Here is a 27262-nt window from a genome sequence, read left to right on the forward strand (position 1 = left end):
TATGCAGGATGTATTTTCATTGTTACAAATTGAACATAACTAAAGCATAGTGATTAATCACAAAAACAATATGTAATTATATATGTGTTTTCCGATGGTCTTAGGCGACCCCTGTGAAAGGGTCGTTTGACCCCCAAAGGGGTCGCGACCCACAGGTTGAGAACCGTTGTCATATTGAGTCAGGAAATCTCTCCGGTCTGCTTTTCCAAAGCTGGAGAAGGCTTATCAACTGATGAACTCAGTAGTACACAAAGGTTAAAGTCCCTTAGAGCAACTCCCAAACAATAAAGGATGTGAGTCAGTGGATGAATGCTGAATCTTTTCTATCCTCAAGCACGACAACTCTGTGGTGCATTCTACATGAGTCTTTAGAGAGTTCTTAGCAAAAGTAAATCCCGATTGTTTATAGCAGTAATGAGTTCATTAATACCTCTTGATTGTCTTTCTTTCCTAACTTGCCTCACTTTTCCCATCCCCTCACTTTTGTTTTCTGAAATTGTCTCTCAACAAACTAACTGTACTCAAGTCCTTATCTTAGGTCACTTTTGAGAGAAAAACTAAAATATATGATAAAATAAATTTGGGAAATCTTCATTTAACTGTAGTTAAACATGTTTTCTTTGTTACAGGAATTTAAGAGTTTTAATATGCTAATGTTGATCATGGCTCTCCAAGAGGGGATATAGAAATTCAGGCTTCCCAAACTTGAACTGTAAACTTTTATCCCAAGGCAACTTGCAGAACTAGCACTCCCTGAAACTCATGTTAGGGATGCTTGATCTAAAGTTTTTGCAACTTCTCTTATTTAAAAAACACACACGATATTTTATTGATTTTTAGCACAAAAAGGAGAGAGGGAGAGAGAGAGAGAAAGAGAGAAAGAGGAGTGAAACATCGATCAACTGCCTCCTGCACACCCCCAACCAGGGATTGAACCCGAAACAGGGCCATGTGCCCTGATAGGGAATTGAACCATCAACCTTTAGGCGCATGGGATGATTCCCAATCAACTGAGCCAAACTAGCCAGGGCCAACTTCTCTTATATTTGAATAAGAAAAATATATATTTAAAATATTAAAGGTGCTTAAGAGTAGATAGGGGAGTGAAAAGGATTTTAAAATGTATCAAAATACAAGTACCTCATTTTGTACCACCATCAAGAAAAAAATGGCTACTGTGCTGGTACTTAACCCCAAGAAGATGTCCATTGGCAGGTCCGAAGAGGGGAAATTAAATGGCTAGACAGTCCATGGAAAACTTCCTGCAACTTCCATGGGAAGATGGAACAATGTGCTCCTTAGTTGAAAAGAGCAAACTCCTCTCACCGCACCACCCACCTCTCCCCTCTAATTACTGTGCTGGATGGAGAAATTAAACCCAGCAGGTAGGCAGCTCCTATACAGATTTCTAGAATTATCTCATGCTCTGGTTGTGTCAGCCTGCAGAGACTGATTAGCATAATTAATCTTATCTTGTGATTACCCTGAGGAGGAAGTTCTGAATGCCCAGGTGGGATGTGGTGAATGAGTGACTGTGTCTATCTCCAAGTGACAAAGAAGCACAGGATGAAGAAGTTTGAGAACTAGAGCTAGAGTCATTTGGGGGAGCTTGGAACTAGGCTTCCTGGGATAGGAGAAAAGAGCAGAGTAGGGGCAATTTGCACAGGTCAAGGCTCATGGGCCAGGATGTGCCCACACATCTGTATACATCTGTGGAGTTCCATATCTCCTCTCTTTGCTAGGAGCGCCCTGAGAACCAGGTCTTTGTCTTCTATATTTCTCTCATCACTTAGTTCAGTGATGGGCCTCCTGTTAGTTTTGGGCAGAGTAAGATATCTATAATAATAAAAGGGTAATATGCTAATTAAACTAGATAGCCGAACGACCTTCTAGATGTCCTTCCGGATGAAGCCAGGGCTGAGAGGGCCGAGCCCCTTGCATGAATTTAGTGCATCGAGCCTCTAGTTTGAGATAAGATGGGAAAAGCAAATAGAAGAGAAGAATAGGATGGAATCAGATGGAGAAATGAAAGTACTATATTAGAAAAGATGGAGGAAGATAGATGGTTAGGGAGACAGATGGTTAAGTAGATGGAAAGATGGACTGATGTGTGGCACCAACCATGTGCCAGGCTCTGTGTTATAAAATGGCTACCAAATCCTTTATATAGAGCATCTTGTTCAATCATCACAACCACGACACCCATTGGCTTTCAAAGGTGCATAAGAATCACTAATACTTGTTCAAATGAAAATTGCATGTAAAGAGATTTTAGTTTTATAATCTTCTCATAGGAGCTAGGAAGCTACATCATTAATAAGTAGTCAGGTAATTTCCATGCAGTTGGTCCTAGGACCTCACCTTGAGAAATGCCATTTACTGAATAAATGAATGAATGGATGGTTGGATGAATAAATAAACATACCCTTTGAGGCAATTGTTCTAGGAATCATTTGGAAAGGTAGAGACTGAGGGGCAGAGCAAGTGAGTACTTGTTCATCTCTCACTGTTAGTAACTGAGGGCATTTGTATCTGCCCTCCCTACTGTAGGAGACATTTAGAGAAGGTTATATATGAGACTGTCCATGCTCTTCAACGCATTTTCTTAGAGTAGAAAAGGGCAGAAGCTCAAGGTGGATGTATCCGATTTGAAGAATTTCTACCCTTATTCATTCAACCAATATTTTAAGCACACACTCCATGCCAGTCATGGAGGTTGTACTAATGAACAAAAACAACAACAAAAGGACAGCCTTTTTGGAGTTTAAAGTCTAGAACAGATAGACATTAATAATCTCACAAATACAACCTTATAAACTGCTCCAAATATTTTTTTATAAATGCCCTGTTTATGGTGTTAACAGAAGCTAAGAGTCAAAGAAGGGTTCTTATTTGCGTTGTTGTCTTAAGTATGAGTCTGAGTTAACCAAATGAGCAGAGTAGGAAGAAGAATACTCCTGGCAGTGGAAAAGCATATGCAGAACTCTGGGGGATGAGGGAGCAAAGGACTTGAGAAACTGAAAGGCTATGAATCAGGCTGGAGTATCCATAGAGCTGCAATTGGGGGGAACCAGAACATGGACAAGGCACATCTTCAGCTAAGAAGGATGGAGCTCCAACCATGGTTTGGGGATGGAGAAAGGAAAAACTATTTGGAGGCAGTGTTATATGCAGGAGAAATGAAATCAGAGGAGACTCTCAGAGGTAAGAAGCTGTTCTGGAACATAAGGAGGCCTAAGGAGAAAGATTTTGAAGATCAGCTTGTAAATGAAGTGAGGGTATTAGAGACCTGCTTTCTTTGATGCCAGCTACAAAATCCAGGACCTTAATGGGGTCCTGTGGGACCAAGGGATTAAACAAGCCTTTTGAAAGGCCCATCATAAAGGAGAGTGGACAAATTCCTGCCAGTCCCACTGTCCTTTATAATGAAGCGCCTGCTTTTTCTCCTCCACCCCAGACCCTAAAGGCCACATTGGCTAGTTCGTCAACACATGACTACTTCTATGGAGATGAAGAGAATGACTAGCTCCGTTCCCATTTTCATGAAGTTTATGGAGAAGTGGGAGAGACTCTCAATTAAATAATCACAAATGTGATCAGTGTAATGAATAAATGGTACAGGTAGCTATATTTCTGATAGTCTGAGAAGTCAGTGGTTGGTGGTGGTTGTCTTGGGGACATTTAAAATAAGACCTAAAGAATGAGAGAGGATTAGGCAGGTGAACAGTGGCTGGTAGGGTGGGCTAGGACAATTGAATGTGGGAAATACATAAATGCACACCCTGTGATGGGAGGTACTATAAACAGTACAAGGAATGGACAGAGGGGGTGTGTGGCTACAGAGAAGAGGTCCATTGAGAGAATAAACCAAACAGATCACCAAGGTTTGGACTATGTGGGGTTTTCAGCCATGGTCCAGTGAGTAACTCACTCCTAAGGAAACAGGTGAATATAGAGAGATTTACACCAGACAATAGCAACAGCTGAACATGTTAATTCTCTAGGGTGCTATATCTCAGAGGAGCATAGGACAGGAATTCTTGTTCCAACCAGAGTCTGGGTCTCACTTCGAGGGAAAGTACCCAATAGCTATGAGAAGAAAGAAAGTACACAGGTGATACACTAACTTAGGTATGTGACTCTGAGCAAGTCATGTCTCCCTTCTGAACCCCATCTCCTCCTCTAGCCACCAAGAATTTGGGCCCAACACTTCGTAAGAATTTGTTGAATCTTTGGAGATAAATAGACTCACTTTCCAGCCATGAGCTTTGTCGAGAGTGGAGCTATTATTTTTACCCTTTAAAAGGTCTCTTGAAATAAAACATCATTTAAAAGAGGATCTTGCTGTAGATGGATATGTTCCAGTATTAGATGAGAAGGGGAATAGAACCACATCCATTTAAAATCTGACAAAGGACCAGGGAGAATAAAACCCTCTTGGTCTAATGACAGGACTAAATTGGGTTCTGTTTCAAGTTGCCATTAAGTTTCTGAGTTCTTTAGAAGGAAGATAAAATAACCTCAAAAAGAATGATGTATATAACGGATTAATTTCCAGAGCATTCACAGATGTCATTTATGTTGCAAGTCTTCCTGAATTGTTTTCAATTTTCAATTGAGGGGTTATTTTAAAGCAAATAGATGAACCTGGTGAAAGGGAGAAAGAGAGTGAGGAGGGAGTGTGGGAAAGAGAGGCTTTGTAATGACTTCCATGTGAGGACAGCCTGGAACCCCTTTCTCCAACCTCATCTCCTTCCATCCTTTCTTTCACTTTATGGTTGCAACACATCATAATTCCCCAACTTATACACTATTTCAAGCCTCTGGGGTCTTACTTAGACTGCTCTATGTCCAAGTAGAGTTCTTTTTCCCTCCTTTTGGTATGGATTGAAAACCCTCTGCCTTTCCACTTTCCTTCTACTAGGGAAAAAGCAGAGAGGATAGCCGTGACTGTTTTGGCTCAGTGGATTGAGCGTTGGCCTGCGAACTGAAGGGTCTGAGGTTCAGTGAGAGAGAGAGGTGAATATAACCATTTTTGTAAAATAATGGCAAACTACCTAGATGTGTATATATGTTCATCTGTGTGATTACCTGAACAGATAAAAAAAATAGGAAATATATGTACTAGCTTGGTATCTAGGGTGATCTAAGTGGAGGGATGTGATGTCACTTTACATTTATTGAAACTGTATGTGGATGTAAATTGACAAATTAAAAGTTAAACAGAAAGTGGTGAAAGTAAAAAAAAAATAAGAGGTTTCCTCTGAACAAGCCAGTAAATTGACTACCTTCCTCAGAGTAACCAAGGTTGCTTGATACTTTTAAGAGAAAATAATTTTTTTGGTAACCCTCCATCAAAACATTGACCTTGCTTTCCTTAGCCACGCCTGGTGGGGTGGGCCTCCCCAAGCTCCTCCCTGGCATGCCACTTGATACTCGGTTGGGTACTTATACCACCCATTTAGTACACAGTGACACCTACCTGACCTGGCTCCAACAACAGAACAGCAAAGAGGATAATAAACAGATGGAGGCTGTGGACACATTTTGCCTGTTGATACGTATGTCTACATTTGACCCTGTTGGCAACCTCAGTGAAAATCAAGAGCTACTTAATTCTAACCTATCATACTCATGAGGTTACACATCCATTTCCCTACCTCCAATCAAAATTAGAAATTAGTATTTCCTACCAGCAGTTCAATGCTTTCTACTTAAGACACTTTGAGCCTCACTAATTCTTCACCCCAACCTGTTACCCTTAAAAAATGAACCCAATTTATTTTCCCCAGGTCGCCCAAATATATCATACACAAAATATCAAACTTGACAAAAGTTTAAAAACACACCTTTAGCATGATGCATGTTATAAAGGAGGGAAAGCTGAATGAAGGTTCACTTTCCCCACATTGCATATGGAATGCTTCTGAAAGTGCCCCTTCTGCATTTTAACACAGGCTCTATGAACACACCCGAGACCTCAGTCTTTTCCTCTTCAATGATGCACTGCTTGTTGCTAGTCGGAGCACTTCTCACACCCCATTTGAAAGGACTTCAAAATCAACCTACCAGTTCATTGCATCAGTAGCCCTTCGTAGGTTACTCGTTGAAGATATTCCAGATTCCAAATGTATGTATTCTTTTCCTACCAAGACTTTAATACCTTTTGAAAGCTTTATTATGTAGTAAAGCTCATTAACTATTACAATAGAAAAGTGGGGAAAAGACTGGAATTATACTTTTCAGTTTGCAAATAACTCCCCAAATATTTTTGGGATTTCACTCATGTAAATTTTCATCTACGTAAAAGAGCAAAAGAAGGGAATGCAGACATGCACTCTAGACATTAAGACGTTTCAAAATTCACAAAGGGGCATGACTCGACATCATCCCAAGGGATTTGAAGTAGTCTGAGAAGAGTGGGAGCCCCTAACCACTACTCCACTACCCTACTACCCTATACTGCCTGTGGATGTTACAATTGTAGACTTTTATCTATTACTTTTCCATTCTACTAGAACTAAATGATTATTACATATTTGACTGTACCTTTTCTTAAATTCATATTTAAATTGCGAGTAAAGAAGGAATAAATCAACAGATTTGCAAAGGATGTTTAGTAACAAACATTTCATTCATAATAACCTCAATAGAAATAGCCTCTATAATAAAGCATAATATGCTAATTAGACCAGACATCCTTCTGGATGACCATCCAGACGAAGCTGGGGCTGCAAGGGAAGCCCGGTTCCCGGGTGCCTGCCAGTGGCCAGAGGGAAGCCCGGGTCCGGAGTGCCGGAGGGAAGCTGGTGCCAGTAGCTGGGGGAAGGAAGGCCTACTCTTGCACAAATTTTGTGCATCGGGCCTCTAGTTTGTTATAAAAACAATTTTGACTTAAACCTAAACCAACTGTGCCTATTTTTAGTTTTCCTACCCTCTACTTCCCACACCTGAAAGGACCTATGTCTCTTTCTTTTATTTGTTGGGCCAGACAACCTGAAGGGAGCACTCTCATTCCAGTATTTTTCATGCATGTAAAGGCAGGACTCAAGGTTAAAGTGGAACCAAGATCTCAGAGAAAAAAATTAATCTAAAAAGAATTGCTTTTCATTAGCTGCAGTCTCATCTTAAATATGAGCCTGAGAAAAAAAGAAAACCAAGTGTGGGAATAAGTATTTCCACCTAGAAGACACACTCAGATTAAATGGTTTACCTATAACCACTGGGTATGTTTAAAAGTGTATGACTCCCCTTAATTAGCTATGCCCTATGTTAAAATATCATCATGTACCCTAAGAGATAGTGGCCATTCATCTAAGTAGTTGCCTTAATTCTGTCATCAGTTCTCATAACAAAGTTGTCTAGGTCTAGCTCTCCACATCTCCATCTATAACTCTCAGTGAAGACCTTTACAAGTTCCAGTTCTTTCTGGAGTGGCTAAGGCAAGGATTTAAATAACATTACATATCTATCACTTAGTCTTTAAATATAATTGCTAATTAAAATCAGTTATAATATAAAGACAATATTATTTTAGATGTCATATATTTGAGTTATTCTAAACTTAAGTTATATCCTAAACTGTATTTGTTTAAATTCCTTTTAATATTCAAAATATTCTTATAAATAGAAGACACTGGTCAATTCTTGAATTTTAAACAATTTCTCCTTTTGATTGTTACCTGTGAAGATTAATTAGTGAACCTCAAATATTTTTACAGATATCAAGAATGCCTTTATTCTTCAAGGTCCAAAACATGAATGGATTTGTGCCACAGAAGCTGAAGATGACAAGTTCCTATGGTTGTCAGTTCTCCTAAATACAATAAAAAGTACCATGGAGAAGTGAGACCGGACTTTAAGAAAACATCAGGGCTGCCAATTCTCCTGGCAAAGATAGACATGTATTTTTTGTTCCATGCGAGGACGGTCCATAAGTTTCCTCCTAACTTTTAAACTTTATCATCTGTGTTCAAGTATGTGAAATGCACAATAAGTTGAGTCCAAGATTTTGAACCATCTCTTTTGGTAGTTATTTTTCATGGACACTATTAGATAGAGTTACCTAACTGACAACACCTAAGACAGAACAAGCATATTGTATACTTAAAGTTTTCTTTTATGATCTAGTAAAAAAATAAAATCAGAATGAAGTTTCTTAAATGATCAGTCTAGCCAGGGGTGGGCAAACTTTTTGACTCGAGGGCCACAATGGGTTCTTAAACTGGACTGGAGGGCCGGAACAAAAGCATGGATGGAGTGTTTGTGTGAACTAATATAAATTCAAAGTAAACATCATTACATAAAAGGGTACGGTCTTTTTTTTTTTTTAGTTTTATTCGTTTCAAGCGGGCCGGACCCGCGGGGCCGTAGTTTGCCCACGGCTAGGCCATGGTCGGCAAACTGCGGCTCGCGAGCCACATGCGGCTCTTTGGCCCCTTGAGTGTGGCTCTTCCTAAGCCTTAGGAGTACCCTAATTAAGTTAATAACAATGTACCTACCTATATAGTTTAAGTTAAAAAAATTTGGCTCTCAAAAGAAATTTCAATCGTTGTACTGTTGATATTTGGCTCTGTTGACTAATGAGTTTGCCAACCACTGGTCTAGAGAAATATTTCAATTTGTTGGTGATTTATCAATCATCTTTAACATTTTCATGAATTATTAATTTAAAAATATGTATAGGAAATATAAATGGCAATTTACTCAGTAACTTGTCACATATATCCTTAATATGAATGTACTCTTCCAGAGAGCATTAAAAATATACCACTACAAAGTACTAAAAAGTTTTCTGTAATTTTTAAGTGTTCTTTGATTGCTAAATAAAATTCTTAGATCTTACAAATAAAAAGCTTTAACATTTGGTGACATTATTACATTGAAAAGCTGTTGGAAAAAAACACCACCACTTTTAAAAAAAGAAAAATAAATGGAAGCCTACCAAAACTTACCTGTAATGGAATTTAGTTGAATAAAAATAAGGAAATGAAGACAAGTCTATTTCAAAACAGAGAAACAGCAAAGTAGGTGTTGAGCAGTTTTCTGGGCCGTTCTTTAAAGTCTTCATTTATGTATTTAAAAAACTGAAGCCATAACCTTTTAGGTACTTGGAAACTTTAGCTGATATATGTAGTAAAAATATTTTTATTTAGTTAATGGTAGATAAAAGGTATATTAATCTAGGAAGCTTTTGGTTGTCAGCTTCCTTTTAGTTTCATACTCTCCTGTAAGGTAATACAATCTATTAGTACACTATATGATTGCGAACTAGGCTATTTGAAACATTTTCTTTTTTTCAACAATGAAAATATAAATTTATTCTAATTATTAAAAATTTAAATTCTTGTTAAAAATTGTATACAACTTTAAAAGTTTCATTAGTGTAAAACCACACTTTTGATTCAGTTATCATATATCCATGCAGCTTACTATGTATGATCCCACAGACAGAATAAACCATTAAAGGGAACATCTGCCATTAGTCAGCAGTGAATATAAATTTACAAATTTGACAAAATGTATATATATCATGTGGTCTGAAACAAATCCTAAGACAGTATATCATCCTAAATAGGGCACACTTCAGAAACTCCGTTAATAGGAAAAACCTGTCTACATGGCAAAAGAGTGAGTGACAAGACAGCTGAAGATAAACTAGAAATCCTAAGACATTTCTATTTATTTTGTGAATTAATGTCCTCAGAAGTTTTAAAACATATTACTTGAAAATAATCTCTGTAGAGACTGATGAGTATAAGCTTTTAATTGAGAGTTAAGTGTATAAGTCATGCAAAAAGCAGTGATGTTTGCAAGTGGATGGTACTTAGGTTGTTTGTGAAAGTTCAACACTTTCCCTTCAACTTTTAGGGTATCTACTTACATAAAAACCTTGGGTGTAACATCATGGCCAGATGCACGACCAACTGGAAGGAAGTCAGTCCTGCAGGGGTTGTCTTGGAAACGGCTGCGCCCTCCCCCAGCTGTTTCCTGGAGGGTGAGGTTTCAGGCAGGAACCCGCCCTCGGAGCGGAGTGTGGAAGTGAAATGATTTGTAATGGATCTATTATTGAAGCTACCTTTGGAAATACTATATCTATAGATCAGTGGTTCTCAACCTTGGCTGCACATTAGAATCACCTGGGAATCTTTTTAAAATCCTGATTTCTGGGCCTTATCCTCCAGAAATTTTGTTTCTTTGTTACTAACGTTGTGGCCCCATTCCATAACAAAGAAACAATTTCCAGAGGATGAGGCCCAGGAATCAGGATTTTAAAGATTCCCAGGTGATTCTAATGTGCAGCCAAGGTTGAGAACCACTGCTATGGATAATATTAAAAATATATCTAAACGTGCAATTCTTTGTCCAAAAAATGAGCATGTTCAAAAATTAAATGAAGAAAATTTGGATATACTTGATGGAGATTTTCACACATATTTGAGTGATGATTCCATTGATTCCACAGATGATGCTGAAAAGGAAAATTTTTCCCATCAAATTCCTTAATAGTATTACTCCTTCGGGAATGCTGTGTCATAAATTAAAATTGAAAGTGGGTGCAATCATCATGGCATTGAAAAATCTCAATAGTAAATGGGGTCTTTGTAATGGTACCAGATTTATTATCAAAAGATTACGACCTAACATTATCGAAGCTGAAGTATTAACAGGATCTGCGGAGGGAGAGGTTGTTCTGATTACAAGAATTAATTTGTCCCCATCTGACACTGGCCTCCCATTTAAATTGATTCGACAACGGTTTCCCGTGATGCCAGCATTTGTGATGACTATTAATAAATCACAAGGACAAACTCTAGACAAAGTAGGCATATTCCTACCTGAACCCGTTTTCGCACATGGTCAGTTATATGTTTTTGCTTTCTCTCGAGTTTGAAGAGCATGTGACGTTACAGTTAAAGTTCTAAATACTTCATCACAAGGGAAATTATCAAGCACTCTGAAAGTGTTTTCACTCTTAATGTGGTGTACAGGGAGATATTAGAATAAGTTTAATCACTTTATCAGTCATTGTTTGCATCACTGTTGTTTTTATATCATGTTTTTGTTGTTTTCATATAATGTTTTTGTCATTTTTATATCATGCCTCTGTTGTTGTTATAACCTTTTGTTACTGTTTATTAATAAATTTATATATTATTTTCATATACATTTTACTAATTTCCTTTCATCTCTCACACTTCTATTATAGAGAAAGGGCAAATAGCAATATTAAAATATCTCTGCTAATTAATTCCCTTTTTTAAAAAAAATATATTTTATTGATTTTTTTACAGAGAGGAAGGGAGAGGGATAGAGAGTTAGAAACATCGATGAGAGAGAAACATCGATCAGCTGCTTCCTGCACACTCCCCACTGGGGATGTGCCCGCAACCAATTCCTTGACTGGAATTGAACCTGGGACCCTTGAGTCAGCAGGCTGATGCTCTATCCACTGAGCCAAACCGGTTAGGGCAATTAATTCTCTTTTAATGTGCACGAATGTCGTGCACCGGGCTATTAGTAATGAAGAAAGGTCTATATTCAAAGCTATTTCATATGTTTGAATGCTGCTGAATTAAAATCTCACACAAAACAATTTTAAGTTACTGGTGAAACTGATAAAATTTTCATAAAGAAAATATAGAACCTGAATTCCAAGTTGACACGGAGAACGCTGAAAATACCAAGGACTCCAGAGAATGTTGATTACTGCAGAGCTTATGGTTAAAGAAGGCCTTATCCAACACAGTTCTTTCAAATTAAAAATTTAAATAGAAAACTAATTTTAAAGATTTTACAAAACAAATATAGATACTTTATGTGAAACATTTAACTTAAGAGAAGACAAATTGAATTTACTTAATTTTGTCTCCTTTTGCAAATATGCTTGAGATGTAAAAAGAAGCCCATTTTGTAAATCAAATCAGTGTGAAGTTTTGGCCACATAAATCTAATGGACCAATGTTATGTATTACTGATGCTTTGGAATAACAAGGGTGGGCTGTGCCAACAAACACAATATACCCTGGAGAAAAAGTCGTCCTGACCCTTTTATTGTTGAAATTAAAAAATAAAAGATACTTAAATACAATGGTGAACATATAGGGCAAAACAGAATCATAAAATTTAATGTTGAGTTAAGCAGTGAGCTGAATGTTTGGGCCTCCAAATTGGCTTGAACTCAAAACTGCTTAAGAATGGGTATGTTCACAGTTAACGGCAATTGGCTTATAGGTGAGAGAATGGTCGAAGTTGTTCCAGTTGAACTTCCAGGGAAATTCTCTCCTCAAGAACATCCTGAAAAAGATGCAAAGCCAAGTTATGTTTCAACATTTATAAAAATTAAGGCACATCTAACAACAGCTCTGCATCAAAAAAACAACTTAAATTTGTTAAGAAAACCAAGGGACAGCAATTCATTTTTTTAAAAAGACACTTTAGAAATGTTTCTTTATGTATGTAATATTAAAAGATGCTATTAAAATATTTTATTATATAAATCAGGGTAATAAAACGTTTTTTGTTGTTTAATTATTAGAAAAGCCAATATTTGCAAATGATGGTGAAAAGGAAAATGGGGGGGCTTACAACCTCGTTCAGTATCTGGTTAAAACTGTAATCTTACTTCCCCACTCTGACTTGAGCAGAGCTGCAGAGACTAACCCAGGGCCCTGCCACAGCTGACTAGGGCGGAGCTGTGGAGCATGCCCCCAAGGCCCCGCCAAGACTGACTTGGGCAGAGCTGCGGGGACCCTCAGGGGCCAGCCACCCAGCCACGGGAGGAGTTATATAGGTCAGAGCCTCCCCACAAGTTCAGTTTAGGCTTTGGATCCAGAATTCTCCTGGACAATCAGGTCAGAAAAACAAAGGTTAAACTTTCCTCCCTCAGAGTGATGGCTGATGGTTCTCCGTGCATTCTGCCACAACAATGGCTATTATGCGTGAATCATATCCCTTGCAGTAACTGTAGATAAGTTAACTAACATAAATTCTTTCCCCTGGTGATTACATCTGGTTATAGCAATGCCTGAACCTCATTTTGAGTTTCAGTTTCACAAAGAATAAACTTATTTTGCAATAGAATTTCTAATCACTGCTGATTTTGAGCAGTCTTTGTAGATAGCCAGCAAATTCTAATTTATCTACTCCCCCCGCCCCTCCATAATACTGATAATATCATATTTCAACCAGAACTACCTTTCCCTATTTGGTACCATATTTCCTATTTTCTATTATCAGAAATAATGAGAAGGGTGATTCTTAAAATGGCTCCTATATACATGTTTCTATGGTTTTCTTTAGTTCTTCAGAAAAACACCCATGAACAAAATTTTCATCTTCAGTTTGGTACTAGCAAGCTTGTCCTTAGTTTTATATTATTCCTTTACAACAAACCAAACTTATAATTATAGACCAACTATGTCTTCTTTGATCAAAGAATTTTGTAAGAATATCATTCATTCAACAGACATTTATCAAATGCCTAATGTGATATTATGATTTATAAGAAATCATTTGTCATTCAGATGCCCAAACTCTGTATATCTCATACATATTTGGTCTTCATCCACAGTTCCTGACTCACAGCTCCCAAAGCCCTAGGAATTTCCCAAACATTTGGGTTGGGGGAAAAAGGTATCTTGTTATACTAATGAAAATGACTTTTGGAAAGCACCTAAGGCTGGTTGCCAGGAGAACCAACCAAGCAATTAGAAAGTTGGAACTTTCAGTCCCATCCCTGGCTGAAGGTTGAATCAACAGGACCCGCCAATGACTTAATCAATCATGCCTAAGTAATGAAGCTTCTGTAAAAACCCTCAGGACAGTATTTGGAGAGCTTCTGGATTGGTGAGCACATGGAGATGTGGGGAGAGTGCCACCTGGAGAAGGCATGGAAGCTCTTTGCCCCCTTCCCATATACCTTGCCCTATACATCTCTTTCATCTGGCTGTTCCTGAGTTGGAACCTTTAAAACCAGTGTTCTTAATAAGGGACACATTCCTCTGAGTTCTAGCCAATTAATGGAACCCCAGGAGGGGGCTATGTGAACTTCTAATTCATAGCCAGTTGGTCAGAAGTACCAGTAACAACCTGGACTTGTGATTAGCATTCTTAGTTGGAGGAGGTGGGGAGTGGTGGTATTGGAACTTCCATCTGTAGCCAGTTGGTCAGAAGCTCTTAACCTCTGGAATCTAGTATTATCTCCAGGTAGACAATGTCAGAATTAAGCTGAATTCTCAGAGACCCTGCCAGTGTCAGAACTGTTTGTTGGTATGGGGGACCACCTCCTAATATTGGAATTGGGTCTGGGAACCCTAAAGACCTAACATGTGCTAGGTTTAGGGGATGGAGACAAGATAGTTACAAGTTTATCTAGGACAGTTCCAGTTTACCTCTGATGTCCTGGCCTAAGTACTAACACCTCACTCCCTCTTTGTAATCAAAAGTATCTTTTTAATCAAAGTTTAGGCATAAATTACATAGCTATCCTAAACAGAAATAATTATAATTTATCCTTGGTGAGTTCAGTTTAGTAGGGCAGAGACAAATGTGCCACAGATAATAACTCCAGGACAGTGTGACAAATGCTGATGAGAATATGAACATGTGATGGAAATGAACGAACTCTGTATTCATTTTACATTTCTGCAAACTCTTTTCTACTCATTTTTGTGGTTTACAACCTTGCTACCCAAAGCGGCTCAACAGCCCAGCAGCATCTCCAATATCTGAAGCTGATGAGAAATGCAGAATTCTCAGGGTCCACTCCATACCTAATATGAATCAGAATTTGCATTTAACATGATCCCAGATTAACTACACACACATTAAGGTTTGAGAAACACTGGTTTATAAAACATGAATGCATAATAATGTTAAGCCATAAATGATTCTGGTTGTTAATTTTTATTCACAGGGATTGAAAAAAATCTTGGCTAGAGTAAGAAAGAAAAATAAAACTCTTTCTCTCAAGTACAGATGACAGGAATACACACTGGTCCTAAGCACTTCTATTTAAGGCTTGTCTTTTCCACATGCAAGATGATCTAAATTGCCTCCATCCTTCTTCTTCTTTAGACCTGATTAGTCCCTTTAAGAGAATCTGAGTTATCTACACTAATAAAAGAGAAACATGGTAATTAGCATACGACCGCTACCCTTCGCATTGGCTAATCAGCATATCCTTATGCAAATTAACTGTCAGCCAAGATGGCGGCCGGCAGCCATGCACTGAAGCAAACAGGGAGGCTTGCTTGCTCCAGTGACGGCGGACTCCAATGTTCCCCACCTCACTTGCCGGCCTCTCAGCTGCAACTCTAAGCAACTATGTTGCAAATATAGAAGCTAAACAAAACCCCAGAAACCTGCGTTAGTCAGCCAGGCTTCAGCCAGCCGGACTGCAACATTGTATCAAACACAGAAGGAAAAACAAAGGCCAGAAACCGGCTTTCAGCAGCCGAGGCCTCAGAGCTAAAGCTGGCCCAGAATAAAAGAAAAAAAGAAAAAAAGGAGCGGTTGGGAGCTTCAGTCAACCCACCAGCCTGAAAACAGCCCTCAGCCCCTCAGCCAGACTGGGCAGGCATCCCAGTGGGGACTCCCACCCTGATCCAGGACACCCTTCAGGGCAAACCAGCCGGCCCCCACCCGTGAACCAGGCCTCTATCCTATATAGTAAAAGGGTAATATGCCTCCCGGCACCGGGATCAGTGTGACAGGGGGCAGCACCCAAACCCCCTGATCGCCCTGCGGCTCTGTGTGTGACAGGGGGCGGGGCCACAACCTCCCTATCTGCCCTGCTCTGTTCGTGACAGGGGAAGGCGCCCCAACCCCCTGATCAGCCCTGCTCTATGCCTGATAGGGGGGAACTCCCCAATCCCCTGATCGCCCTGCGGCTCTGTGTGTGACAGGGTGCGGCGCCCCAACCTCCCCCCCACCCCCCCCCCCGCCCATGGGCCCTGCTCTGTGTGTGACAGGGTAGAGCCATAACCTCCCCATTGGCCCTGCCCTGAGTGTGACAAGGTGCAGCTCCCCAACCCCCTGATCCGCCCTGCTCTGTGAGTGACAGGGGGGAGCTCCTCAACCCCCTGATTGGCCCTGCTCTGTGCGTGACAGGGGGGAGCTCCCCAACCCCCTGATTGACCCTGCTCTGTGTGTGACAGGGTACGGAGCCCCAACCCCCCTGATGGGCCCTGCTCTGTGCGTGACAGGGGGTGGCGCTGCAACCTCCCCATCGACCCTGCCTTGAGTGTGACAGGGGGCGGTGCCCCAACCCCCCAATCAGCCCTACCCTGAGCGTGACTGAGGGTGGCATCGCAACCTCCCGATCCGCTCTGCTCTGTGCATGACAGGGGGCGGCGCCCCAACTCCCCAATCGGCCCTGCTCTGAGCCTGACCAGGGGCTGCACCTAGGGATTGGGCGTGCCCTCTGCCACCCAGGAGCAGGCCTAAGCCAGCAGGTCGTTATCTCCCGAGGGGTCCCAGACTGCGAGAGGGCACAGGCTGGGCTGGGGGCCCCCCTACCCCCCCCCCCCTGAGTGCACAAATTTTTGTGCACCGGGCCTCTAGTCTTTGATAAAAGGATAAGTTGACGATACTCAAATCAGAATTAAATAAGAGTGTAGAGCAGGGGTCCTCAAACTACAGCTCGCGGGCCACATGCAAATACAAATATTGTATTTGTTCCCGTTTTGTTTTTTTACTTCAAAATAAGATATGTGCAGTGTGCATAGGAATATGTTCATAGTTTTTTTTAAACTATAGTCTGGCCCTCCAACGGTCTGAGGGACAGTGAACTGGCCCCCTGTTTAAAAAGTTTGAGGACCCCTGGTGTAGAGAGAGCCATGTATGTGATCTTAGAGGTACCTAAAGTCACCATATTTCCTCTCCGGTGTTTCATTATGAAAAGTAAAGGAACATTATAAGAATAGCGATGCCTTTATAAGGTAATCATATCAGCATTTAGTATAAAATATTCTTTTTAATATTAAAAGACTCAAAGGCATATAAAACATTTTAGATACATATTTCTCTCGCTAGATAGCAAGTTTCATAGTAGTATAAGCACTGCTGGATCACCTCTAAGTTCCAGTTCAACCCTGAGATGCTCGGTGCCCATGGAACTTCCCAAACATTCAGAAACCACATTACCTTTAATTGTTGCTGCAATTCACTATTCAATCTGGCCAAAACTGTGTTGGTTTCCTTATTGCGTCTAATTGATGCCTGAATAGCTTTTTTATCTTTCCCAACAGACCTGAGAGATAAAGAGGGCAAAATAAGTAAATAACCTTGTCATTTCTTATCTTTAAATTCTCTCCATTCTTCCATGATCTACCTGTAAACCAGAAAATAAGAGCATTTTTTGCCTTATCAGTCTAGCTTAACCTCATTTACTCAGTTTCAACGGCACCCAAAAGTATCTAAGCTTCAGAAGCTTAATTTTTGTTATTGTTTTAATTCTTCTTCTGTAAAATCACTTAAGTTAGTCTAGAGCAGGCATCAGCAAACTTTTTCTATAAACGGCCAGACAGTAAATATTTTAGGTTTTGAAGGCCATATTTTTGTTCTCTCTTTCTCTTTTTTTTTTTTTTAAATATATTTTATTGATTTTTCACAGAGAGGAAGGGAGAGAGACAGAGAGTCAGAAACATCGATGAGAGAGAAACACCGATCAGCTGCCTCCTGCACATCTCCCACTGGGGATGTGCCCGCAACCCAAGTACATGCCCTTGACCGGAATCGAACCCGGGACCCTCCAGTCCGCAGGCCGACGCTCTATCCACTGAGCCAAACCGGTTTCGGCTCTCTCTCTCTCTCTCTTTTTACAAAAATGTAAAAGCGATAGCTCATGGCACTTAGAAACACAGGCCATGTGCTGACTTTGGCCCATGAGACCTAGCCTGCCACGTCCTGGTCTAAAAGAACTAGAGTTAAAATATCAGTGTTACTCTACACTATTAATTTTTAAAAGTGTGCAATAGGGTACTAAAATGAAATTGGAAAAGAACTTAATAATAGAAGGGAAAAGTGGAAAGAATATTCTACCTACTCATAAATGAGAAAACTCTCAAAGAGCAACAATTAAGAAGCTTTCTTCAACTACAGAACTAGTCCGACCATAATTTCTTTCCGTTTGATATTTTTAATTGCTGTACTTTTTGTTCCTAGTAATTAACTGTATTTAAGATAGCTTTGATTACCTAGGAATAGAAGGCTGTGATGCAAGAACACCAGCTAAGACACCTGTCTTTTGTGTATGTTCATCAACTTCAGGCCTTAACTCATCTTCTGATTTTAATCTTCTTCGAACAGGTTTGGGTGGTGGAGCAAGAGGTGTTGTACCTTTGCCCTGGAAGACAAGAATTCCATTAATAATGAAGCATTTCCTGAAGACATTCATGGTTAGTCAGAATTTTGTCAACATCATTTGCTTTCCGTAAAAGCCACTTATTCTCCAAAAATTAAATCACTTTTCCTACTTTAAAACAATTTACAATTTGTTGTAACACCTGACTTAAGTTACAATAGATGTTCCTACTTGACATCACAATTGTGAATGTACTGACTAGACAATTTTTAAAGGGTAATAGCAGACCCGAATCTGACTCAAGTCTGTAATAGTCACAGATTTAACATGATCATGACACATGCTCAATATATATCTGTTCAATAAATATAAAAGGAAGTGAATAGGAATGTACACCCATTATCACCATAGAATTTCCTACTCAAAAATACTAAAAATACATCATCTTATATATATATATTTTATTGATTTTTTACAGAGAGGAAGGGAGAGGGATAGAATCAGAAACATCGATGAGAGAGAAGCATCCATCAGCTGCCTCCTGCACACCCCCCACTGGGGATGTGCCCGCAACCAAGGTACATGCCCTTGACCGGAATGGAACCTGAGACCCCTCAGTCCGCAGGCCGATGCTCTAGCCACTAAGCCAAACCAGTCAGGGCTAAAAATACATCATCTTAATGAATAAAGCCATTTATAAAGAAGTGGTAAGTTAGGCACTGTTAAAAAAATCCTTCACTAAGGTGCATAATAATTATAACTAATGAAAATGAGTAGACATTTTGTTGGAAACTGTGAATCTGCCTTCAACAGAATTAAATATGGTATTTTAGTATTTACCATAGTCTGACTTGACTTGTTAATAAATGAAAAGACTCAACAGCCATCTCTTTGGTTAAATGCTATTTTTAATTTGCCAACAACAGCTGACAAAAATTAACTATTAAAAAACACCACAGAATTACTAATGTAGTAAACAATAAAGTATTCATAAAGTAGAATTTAAACACTTTCAGAAACAAATGCTACTTTAATAACTATCAGGAATGACTGGATGAAAATAGAGAAAAAAATTAGCAAAATTTTTCTTTCAAGGGGAAAGTATGCAAATAGCAGTTAAGGATTGACAAAGATCAGTAATTTTCAACCAGTGTGCCACAAAAAATTTTAAACCACGCAATTCTTGAGTTCAGTTAGGGGCAGTGACCTCTTTTTCCTTACACTGTCAAACAGAAAAATGACAACAGCCAACACAATAGGCATTTGGTGTGAATGAATCAAAAGTATGTCTATTTTTTTGCAAAATATATATTTTTTGGTGTGCCACAGATTTTTAGTAATTAGTTTGTTTATATGTGCCATTAGATTAAAAAGGTTAAAAATTGCTGATATAGATACAAGAATAGAAAGATATGTGATAAAGCAAGTATGGTAAAATATTAATTGATATACAATGTAAAATTCTTTCAATTTTCTGTATGCTTAAAAATTTTCATAAAATGCTGGAGAAAAAAATTATCCCTAAAACAGTTGAAGAAAAGAGCACAGAATATAACATTAACCTTAGAGGGTCAATATAATTTTCCCTATTATACTTAAAAAAACCCCACACCTGAATATGATCAATAAGGAAGTTCTACTTTATGTACTTAGAAGTCTGTTACACCACATAACTTTTAAGAACTGTGGCATTACTTATATGGATGATAGACTATCATCTAGAATATTTAACAGGCAGACCATATTCTGAGACAGACTAAAGATGCTACAGTGAAAGGAATGGGTTTGATGTTCTCTAACTTTATTTCTAAGATTTTTGTCATCTTTAAAATCTTAAAAAGTATAAATGATCTCCTCTTTTTTATGTACAAAATGATCAACATTATAAAAGACTTCTTGCATACCACATTGGCGGGAGCACTAGCAGCTGTCTTTTCTTCAATTTTACTATCTGTTTTGGCAACTCGAAGAGAATTTGCAGGATCAGAAGCTTTTTCAACCTAGAAATGAATATATTATTACTAATTATATATATGTAATATATAATTATGCATAAATACATACATAAAGCACCAGAGTAAAATGTTAAGAAAATATTCGTTATGACAATAAGGAATCTGAGATGAAGATGAGAAGGAATTTGAGAAAACCCTGTAAAATGACCATTCTCTACGACTGAAGAGCAGAGAGGAGGGAAGGTAACAGATGTGAGGGCGAGGGGGAGGGCTGAGGATGCAGCCATAGGGAATTTAGGAAGTTCTTTAGGTTGGGAGGGATGCATCCATCCAGGGGCATGAGGACCAGCACCCTGTGCACACTCGTACTTCCCCTCAGGTGCCCGCCTGCCTTCCTGGAGGTGCAGGCCATACCCTGTGACCCCACTGTGAGACAGGTTACAGGCTTGAGGAAGTGGCTAGAAATTTATTACGGATCAGATCTATAAGAAACCTTTGGCTGAATGATGCCAGTTAAATGAACATGGATTTTGGGATCTGTCAGAGAGGCTCTATCTAGGTTGAGACAATGAGAACCAAGGTTTTAGAATTCCTTTGGTCCCTCCAATTCCACATTTATAGTTAGTGAGGTCAGGGACCCCTAGAGAAGGTCTTGCAACTAGAAGTAAACAGTCTCCAGGAGCATTGTACCCAGAGATCACAGTACATTTTGGCATCCTGTAGTGTGTAAGTCTAACTAAAGTGACTTACAAACTGAGTGTAGCTATGGCAACCACAGCCTATTGCTGGATATCTTTACCAAATCACACAGTCAGAAGCTTAGCATTAAGATGCAACCCCAGCCCTAGCTGGTTTTGCTCAGTGGATAGAGTGTCAGCCTGGGGACTGAAGGGCCCCAGGTTCATTTCTGGTCAAGGACATGTACCTCAGTTGCAGGATCCTCCCTGGCCCAGGCCCAGGCCCTAGTCAGGCATGTGCAGGAGGCAACCAATTGATGTGTTTCTCTCAAATCAATGTTTCTTTGTCTTTCCCTCTCTAAAAATCAATGGAAAAATATCCTCAAGGATTTAAAAAAAAAAATGCAACCCCAGAGCAGTGTTTTTTCACACTACAGCTACTCCCACCCAGATTCTGATTCTTATTAAAGTAATACACTGCAATTAGCAGGAGTTTAAGGACAATGAAAAAATTGAGAAGTACTGGCCTAGGGAATATAAATTCTCTTAAAGCAGCAGCAGCAGATATTTTGCTCACTGATGTTCACTCTAATATCTGCTCTTTTAGAGGCTCCTCTGTTTACAGACCAGCTCTGAGCAAGATATGGAAAGAGTCCCAATGGAAAATTAGATAAGCCCTTAAAAACTGACCGGCAAGACTTCTGGATGTTTCTCAGCTTCATCATCTTGTTCTTCATTTACATTTGATGCAGCAAATACTTCAAATTGGCTGAAATCTGCAAAATTTGGTTGTTCTGGTATCTGCTGAGGTGAGGTACTAGTGTGAGTTATCATGCCTTCGGCATCCACTGGGCGATGCACTGTGGGACCAGGAGCCTGCACAATGGTTCAGAATAGAGGAACAAACAGTTCATTGGTATACCAGTCACCAAGTGGCCTCTTTTCCTTTTAAAATATTATTAAAACGATGCTTTGTTTTATTATCTGTAAACTCAGGGAGGTGAGCTACAGAAACATTTAGCTCTAAAAAACTCAGAAGAGAAATGCTAAGACACTAAAAAAAAAAAAAAAATTTAAGATACAAAACCCCAATAAGACAAATACCTTTACAAAATTCTATTGCAAAGAAAGTGCATAAGGAGAGGGGAAAGTTAGGTTCTACTCTGTGATTCTCACTTGCATCTATTTTTTTCTTAATTGGGCTATTGTGCAATTGTTTGTTCTTCAAACAAGTTATTTTTTTAATGTTTCATTATGTTTATAAAAAGGTTATTTTTTTAAAGTGTAGAAATCAGTGTGCTAATTATTGTTCTAACACTTCAGTGTGCTTCTCTTCAATTTATCCTCTACTCCATTGCCAGGCCAATCCTTCTACAATCTTCAAAAATATTTTTTGAGAATCTACTTTTGGCCAAGCATTATGGTTATAACAGTGAACAAACAAATAAGGTCCATGCCCAATAAAGCTGACAGTCTACTGCAGGATGAGCCATAGGTTAACAAGGAATTAAAATAGAGTGTGAAAGTTTTATGACAAAGAAAGTATAGGACACTACAGGAATAAATCAGAAATCTCTTCCTTGCTTACCCTTTAAAAAGTTTCCATCTCCTCTGAGAAAAATTGTATCCTTCTTATAATGATATAGGAGATGCTCTGCCCCTTTCGGACCTCTTCAGTTTCCTTTCCCATCATTCCAGCTGTTCTAAACTAACTCATTTTTCTTTGAAGACTTACCCCACACTTGTATGACTTTGTGGATGCCATTCTGTCTGGTTGGAAAGCCTTCTCCCAAACCAATACAACTTTATCTTTCAAGTCTCTACTTAAGTGTTACTTCCTTCACTTTACTTATACCTTTTCACTGTGATCCCTGACTTTACTAACTAGTAAAGATGTAGCAAAACATTTCATAAACACATCTACTGTTGCCCTTACAATTCTTTATAGTTGTCTTCCCCACTAGACCGGTTCTTGAGTCAAGAGACCAACTCACTGGGTTTCACAGCTTAACCCCAGCAAGAATTATTTTTGCTGACACTTTAGATAAAAAAATACTGGAATATTCAAATTTCAGCATCTTTTATGATTAAGCATCTTTTTAACTGTAAATACTCAACTTCACTTTAAGACTCTAACTCAAAAAAATCAACCAAATTCATTCATGTAAAAGGTAGTCAGTCAGTGACATAAAACTAACAGCTATAATCCAGAATCTACCCTGGAACATAATAGTTTTGTGCATATCAAAACAATTTCAACCTGGCAGGGATGCAGAGATCATCTGACACTTCCTTTACTGATGCAGTAACACATCCAGACCGATGCAGTGAGGCCACTCTGAGTCACTGCTAGATCCAAGACACAGATGGCCATCTCCATCTCCTATCTCCCAATCCAGTTCTTCAACTAAACTCTCCTTTGTCAAGACACTATCATTTGGTTCACTAGCAGCGTCTTTAAAAAAATAACTGAAATTATTATTGGAATTCTCTTTCAAAATAAGACTTATCTTCCCTGAATTAAATGCTCAGTAAGAATGAAAATTCGGTAATTCTGGATCTTCAAAATAATTCTAGAATAGAATCAAACACCTAATAGATAAGTTAATCATGAGGAGTGTCATAACTGATGTTTAGTAATGAATATGTTGCAGAATACCTGTGAAGGCTGTGGTCTTGGAGGCACGGCAGGAGGATGGGCAACAACTCCAGCCTGTTGTTGTCCTGTGTGAATATACAAGTCTTCTTTTTAGTAAGTATATAATTACTTTGCTAGTAGAACAGGTTGAATGAATATGATCCAATGATAAAGATTTCTAAAAGATTGCTTTGTTAAGTATAGGAAGGCACAGATGTGACCTAATGGCCAAATCTCATGGTCTTTTCTCAGAATCCATTTCTCTTGTTCAATTGTACAGGGCACTCTTGACATGTTCCTCCTTGTTTCCATAATACTGTACATTCTTGGTTTTCTTTCCATATTCTGACTGATCTTTAGCTATCAAATATGAGGACTTCCAATTTTCTCTTTTAATTAATAATTAACTCTATTGTTTCTATGAAAATGATTCTCAAATAATGGATTAATCTTTCTTAGCCCACAAATCCAGTGGCCTGTTGATTATTTCTTTTTCCTCATAATTCCAAACTTACAATGTCCAAATAGGACATCATTACCCAGTGTCCTAATTTTTTATTTTGATTGATCGTTTATATAAAAATTAAAATATTGGAGTAAGCTGTGGGTCCTCACTCTCTCTTGTTGCTAACTTAAGACCTATTAGCTTTTCCTCCTTGATATCACCATAACATACTTTTACAATCTCTGTGGCATCTCTCAGGTTCCCATCTTTATCACTTGAATTCAAACACAGTTTAGATAGACATTAAGAAAAAAATTCCCTCTCTGATACTTTTTAAATCCCAGTTTCTTCTTTGGATAAATATAAAAACAGACATGTTGAGAAAATAAGATGTTGTGTGTCCTTAATGACTTTAAATCAAATGATAATTTGATTCACAGCTCTCTAACCCCTACCTGTGGTGACTGTAAAGGTCCGATTCATGTCTAAAGATGACGATCTAGAATGCGAGGGCTGTGGCCTTGGAGGGGGAGGTGGTGGTGCAGTGTTATCAGGGGATGTTCCTGAATGAGACCTGCAAAAAGTCACCACATTACAGTTGGTCATGCTACTGAGACTGGAGCTTTTTCTTTTTAAGCATTCAAACTTGGCTAAGCAGCAAAGGATATTTTCTCAAGTAGGTATACACATATTACAATGAGTAAAGCCAGTATTATTTATGATGTGCATTCCACAAGTGGTTATTTAATATGGAAAATAATCTTTTCTATAAAGTATAATTTTCTATTTAACAATATTTCAAAAAAATTGAAAAGAAAGTTATTAACAAGAATTTAAGGTAGACTGCAAAACTAGTGTAATTTTTCCCCATTCAATTATAGGTATTTGTTTAAAATACTTATTTTTTTAAAAAAACCAAAAACTCTAGCCCTGACCAGTGTGGTTCAGGGTTCTGTGAATGCCATCCTATGCACAGAAAGGTAGCTGGTTAGATTCCCAGTCAGGGCATATACCTGGGTTGTGGGCTCGATCCCTGATAAGGGGCATGCAGGAGGCAGCCAATCAATATTTCTCTCTTATGATGTTTCTCTTTCTCTCCCTCCCCTTCCTCTCTCTCTAAAAATCAATAAAAAAATCTTAAACAAACAAACAAACAAACTACTTTCAGACATGGACAGTTTTCAACTTAAAGTCTGGAGTTTGGCAAGTTGAGGTAGAATCTGGCTCACTATCTGCAGTTCCCATTCCTGTGTTACCAGAGGCCATCCCATTTTAGAGGTGGCTGTACTCATGCTCAACTCACCTGGAGATGCACTTCTTTGCCACCAACTTTTTCTATATTCTGAAAAGAGTCTCATGGACTCTGAAAATCAAATCCTCACAGGGATAAAAAGCAGAATAAAATCCAAGATGACTGAGAATTTTAAGAAACACAGGAAGAACTATGAAGAAGCAGTCTCTGACTCTGAGATCATTGGTGATTCTATATTACTAGCCTCTCTCTACATCCTCAAGGCGTGTGGCAAAAGGATACTTACCACACATAAGAAGTGAGAGGAGAAAGATGCTTCTGTCCTGCACTCAGTGTTCTGTGGACAGTAAAGCCCTTGAAGACAAACCCTTTCACCCTCACCTTTTTAGTTTATGCCTGAAAAGTTGAATGTAACACAGATCTTCAGGGTAAATAGGTAGCCCAACACTGGGCTGGGATTTTGGATAGCATTTTAAAACACAGAATTCTTTTGGTACTTGCCATAGGCTATAAAAGGAAATCTGCACATTTATCACTTAAAGAGACTCAGTTTACCTAAAGAAAGAACTGTATTAAATTGCTACTATCAAGAAGTTATCAGTCCTTCTTAAACCTTCCACAGAATGACATGAGATAATAAGGGTTTCATCTGTTTTCTATTCAAGTTGGAAAAAAAATCAATAGATAACCTAACAGCCTTCAGAGAAATGAAGAACTAAAGAATAGACAAAAATATGTAATTTATACTTGGTCCTACATAATTTTAAGTATTAAAATGTAACAAGATATTTTAATATGCTTTTTATTGACAGAAATACTGACCTTTGACGAGTTACATTGTTCCCGATCTGTTCTGGGTCTGAAGTAAAAGAGTCTGAACTACTGTAACCATCTGCTGATAAATGGAATATAGCCTACTTAATAATAATCATTTTTTTCACTTTAACTCTATGTACCCCAAACAAATATAACTGAATTATTGTTTCAAATCAGAGATATTCAGACTGGCTAACAGTTCATACCAGTTTTATTATAAAAAATTAAATGTATTTTGTATATTGTAAAAAAATTAAATACAAATCAAATAAATAATTGCTTATTTTTACAACAAAATACTATGCATATAATGTAAGTTATAATCTAGAAAAGTTAACATTTAATACCATAAATATTCAAAATAAGTCACATAAAAAGGATCACAAAACAGTACATACATTACAATTTCATTTTATATAAAAATATGGCATATGCACAGAATGGTGATTAAGCTTGACAATGAATGCTAACCATCGTCATTTGTGAAACAGTGAGATTATAAACATTTTTATTTTTATTATACTTCTACAGTAAGTGTGAATTACTTTTGTAATAAAAATCATTTTTAAAGAACAAATTAGAAGTATTTTAAATAAAGAAAACATTTAAAAATTGTTAATGTGAAAAATTAAAAGTTTCACAAGAAAATAAAATGTGCTTAGGCAATAATAAAATTTATGAAATTAGCTAGAGGTTCCTAATTTTTCACCTGAGGAAATATCATTTTCAACTTCTTCAAAGTCCTATGAAGGAGCAGAGAATCCAGAAGTAGACTGACAGTTGTGACATAATAAAGGAATTTTAAAATAGGAACTCGAAGAACAATATAAAGGAAAACTACCTATTCATTTTCAAGAATTATAACTTAAAGGGACTGGTTGTTTGGTCATATTTCAAAATGTATCCCTTTTCTTGTCAAATCACTGAATTATTTAATTGGAAAGAATAAGGCTAACATATTTCTATTTGGATGTTCTAATGGGTATTTCAAACTTAAGATGTCTAAAACTGAACTCCTATTCTTCCCCCACAAACCTACTCCTACCACAGTCATCCTCAATTCCCAGTTGCCCAGGCCAAAAATCCCATGAGCCACCCCGAGTCCTCTCTCACATATCCTCTATCACATAGATAAGCAAATCCTGTGGTCTTTCCCTACAAAATACAGCCAG

At 38.3% G+C, this 27262-nt stretch overlaps 2 protein-coding genes across 16 annotated transcripts in view; one reads left to right on the plus strand and one right to left on the minus strand.

The window, feature by feature from the left end:
• ECT2L (epithelial cell transforming 2 like) overlaps nucleotides 1-8761 on the plus strand; it is a 63217-nt gene extending 54456 nt beyond the window's left edge. For 5 of the 6 annotated variants that reach the window (XM_070417776.1, XM_070417779.1, XM_070417777.1 and 2 more), the window contains 2 exons: nucleotides 5958-6130; nucleotides 7722-8761. In XM_070417776.1, coding sequence (XP_070273877.1) covers nucleotides 5958-6130; nucleotides 7722-7849 — 301 coding nt within the window. In that variant the 3' untranslated portion in view covers nucleotides 7850-8761. The remainder of the gene's footprint in view (nucleotides 1-5957; nucleotides 6131-7721) is intronic. The other variant, XM_070417778.1, reaches the window with a different exon arrangement.
• Nucleotides 8762-12037: 3276 nt separating this feature from the next.
• Nucleotides 12038-27262, minus strand: part of REPS1 (RALBP1 associated Eps domain containing 1) — a 75627-nt gene continuing 60402 nt past the window's right edge. For 5 of the 10 annotated variants that reach the window (XM_070417793.1, XM_070417788.1, XM_070417789.1 and 2 more), the window contains 8 exons: nucleotides 26097-26169; nucleotides 24478-24596; nucleotides 23599-23681; nucleotides 21630-21815; nucleotides 20212-20307; nucleotides 18201-18349; nucleotides 17149-17254; nucleotides 12038-12297 (listed from right to left, as the gene is read on the minus strand). In XM_070417793.1, the coding sequence (XP_070273894.1) occupies nucleotides 12229-12297; nucleotides 17149-17254; nucleotides 18201-18349; nucleotides 20212-20307; nucleotides 21630-21815; nucleotides 23599-23681; nucleotides 24478-24596; nucleotides 26097-26169 (881 nt within the window). In that variant the 3' untranslated portion in view covers nucleotides 12038-12228. The remainder of the gene's footprint in view (nucleotides 12298-17148; nucleotides 17255-18200; nucleotides 18350-20211; nucleotides 20308-21629; nucleotides 21816-23598; nucleotides 23682-24477; nucleotides 24597-26096; nucleotides 26170-27262) is intronic. The other 5 variants (XM_070417794.1, XM_070417791.1, XM_070417792.1 and 2 more) reach the window with 3 other exon arrangements.

The sequence above is a fragment of the Myotis yumanensis genome, unplaced genomic scaffold, assembly GCF_028538775.1.
Source record: "Myotis yumanensis isolate MYYU_CA2020_CCGP unplaced genomic scaffold, mMyoYum1.0.hap1 SCAF_6, whole genome shotgun sequence".
Lineage (NCBI taxonomy): Eukaryota > Metazoa > Chordata > Mammalia > Chiroptera > Vespertilionidae > Myotis > Myotis yumanensis.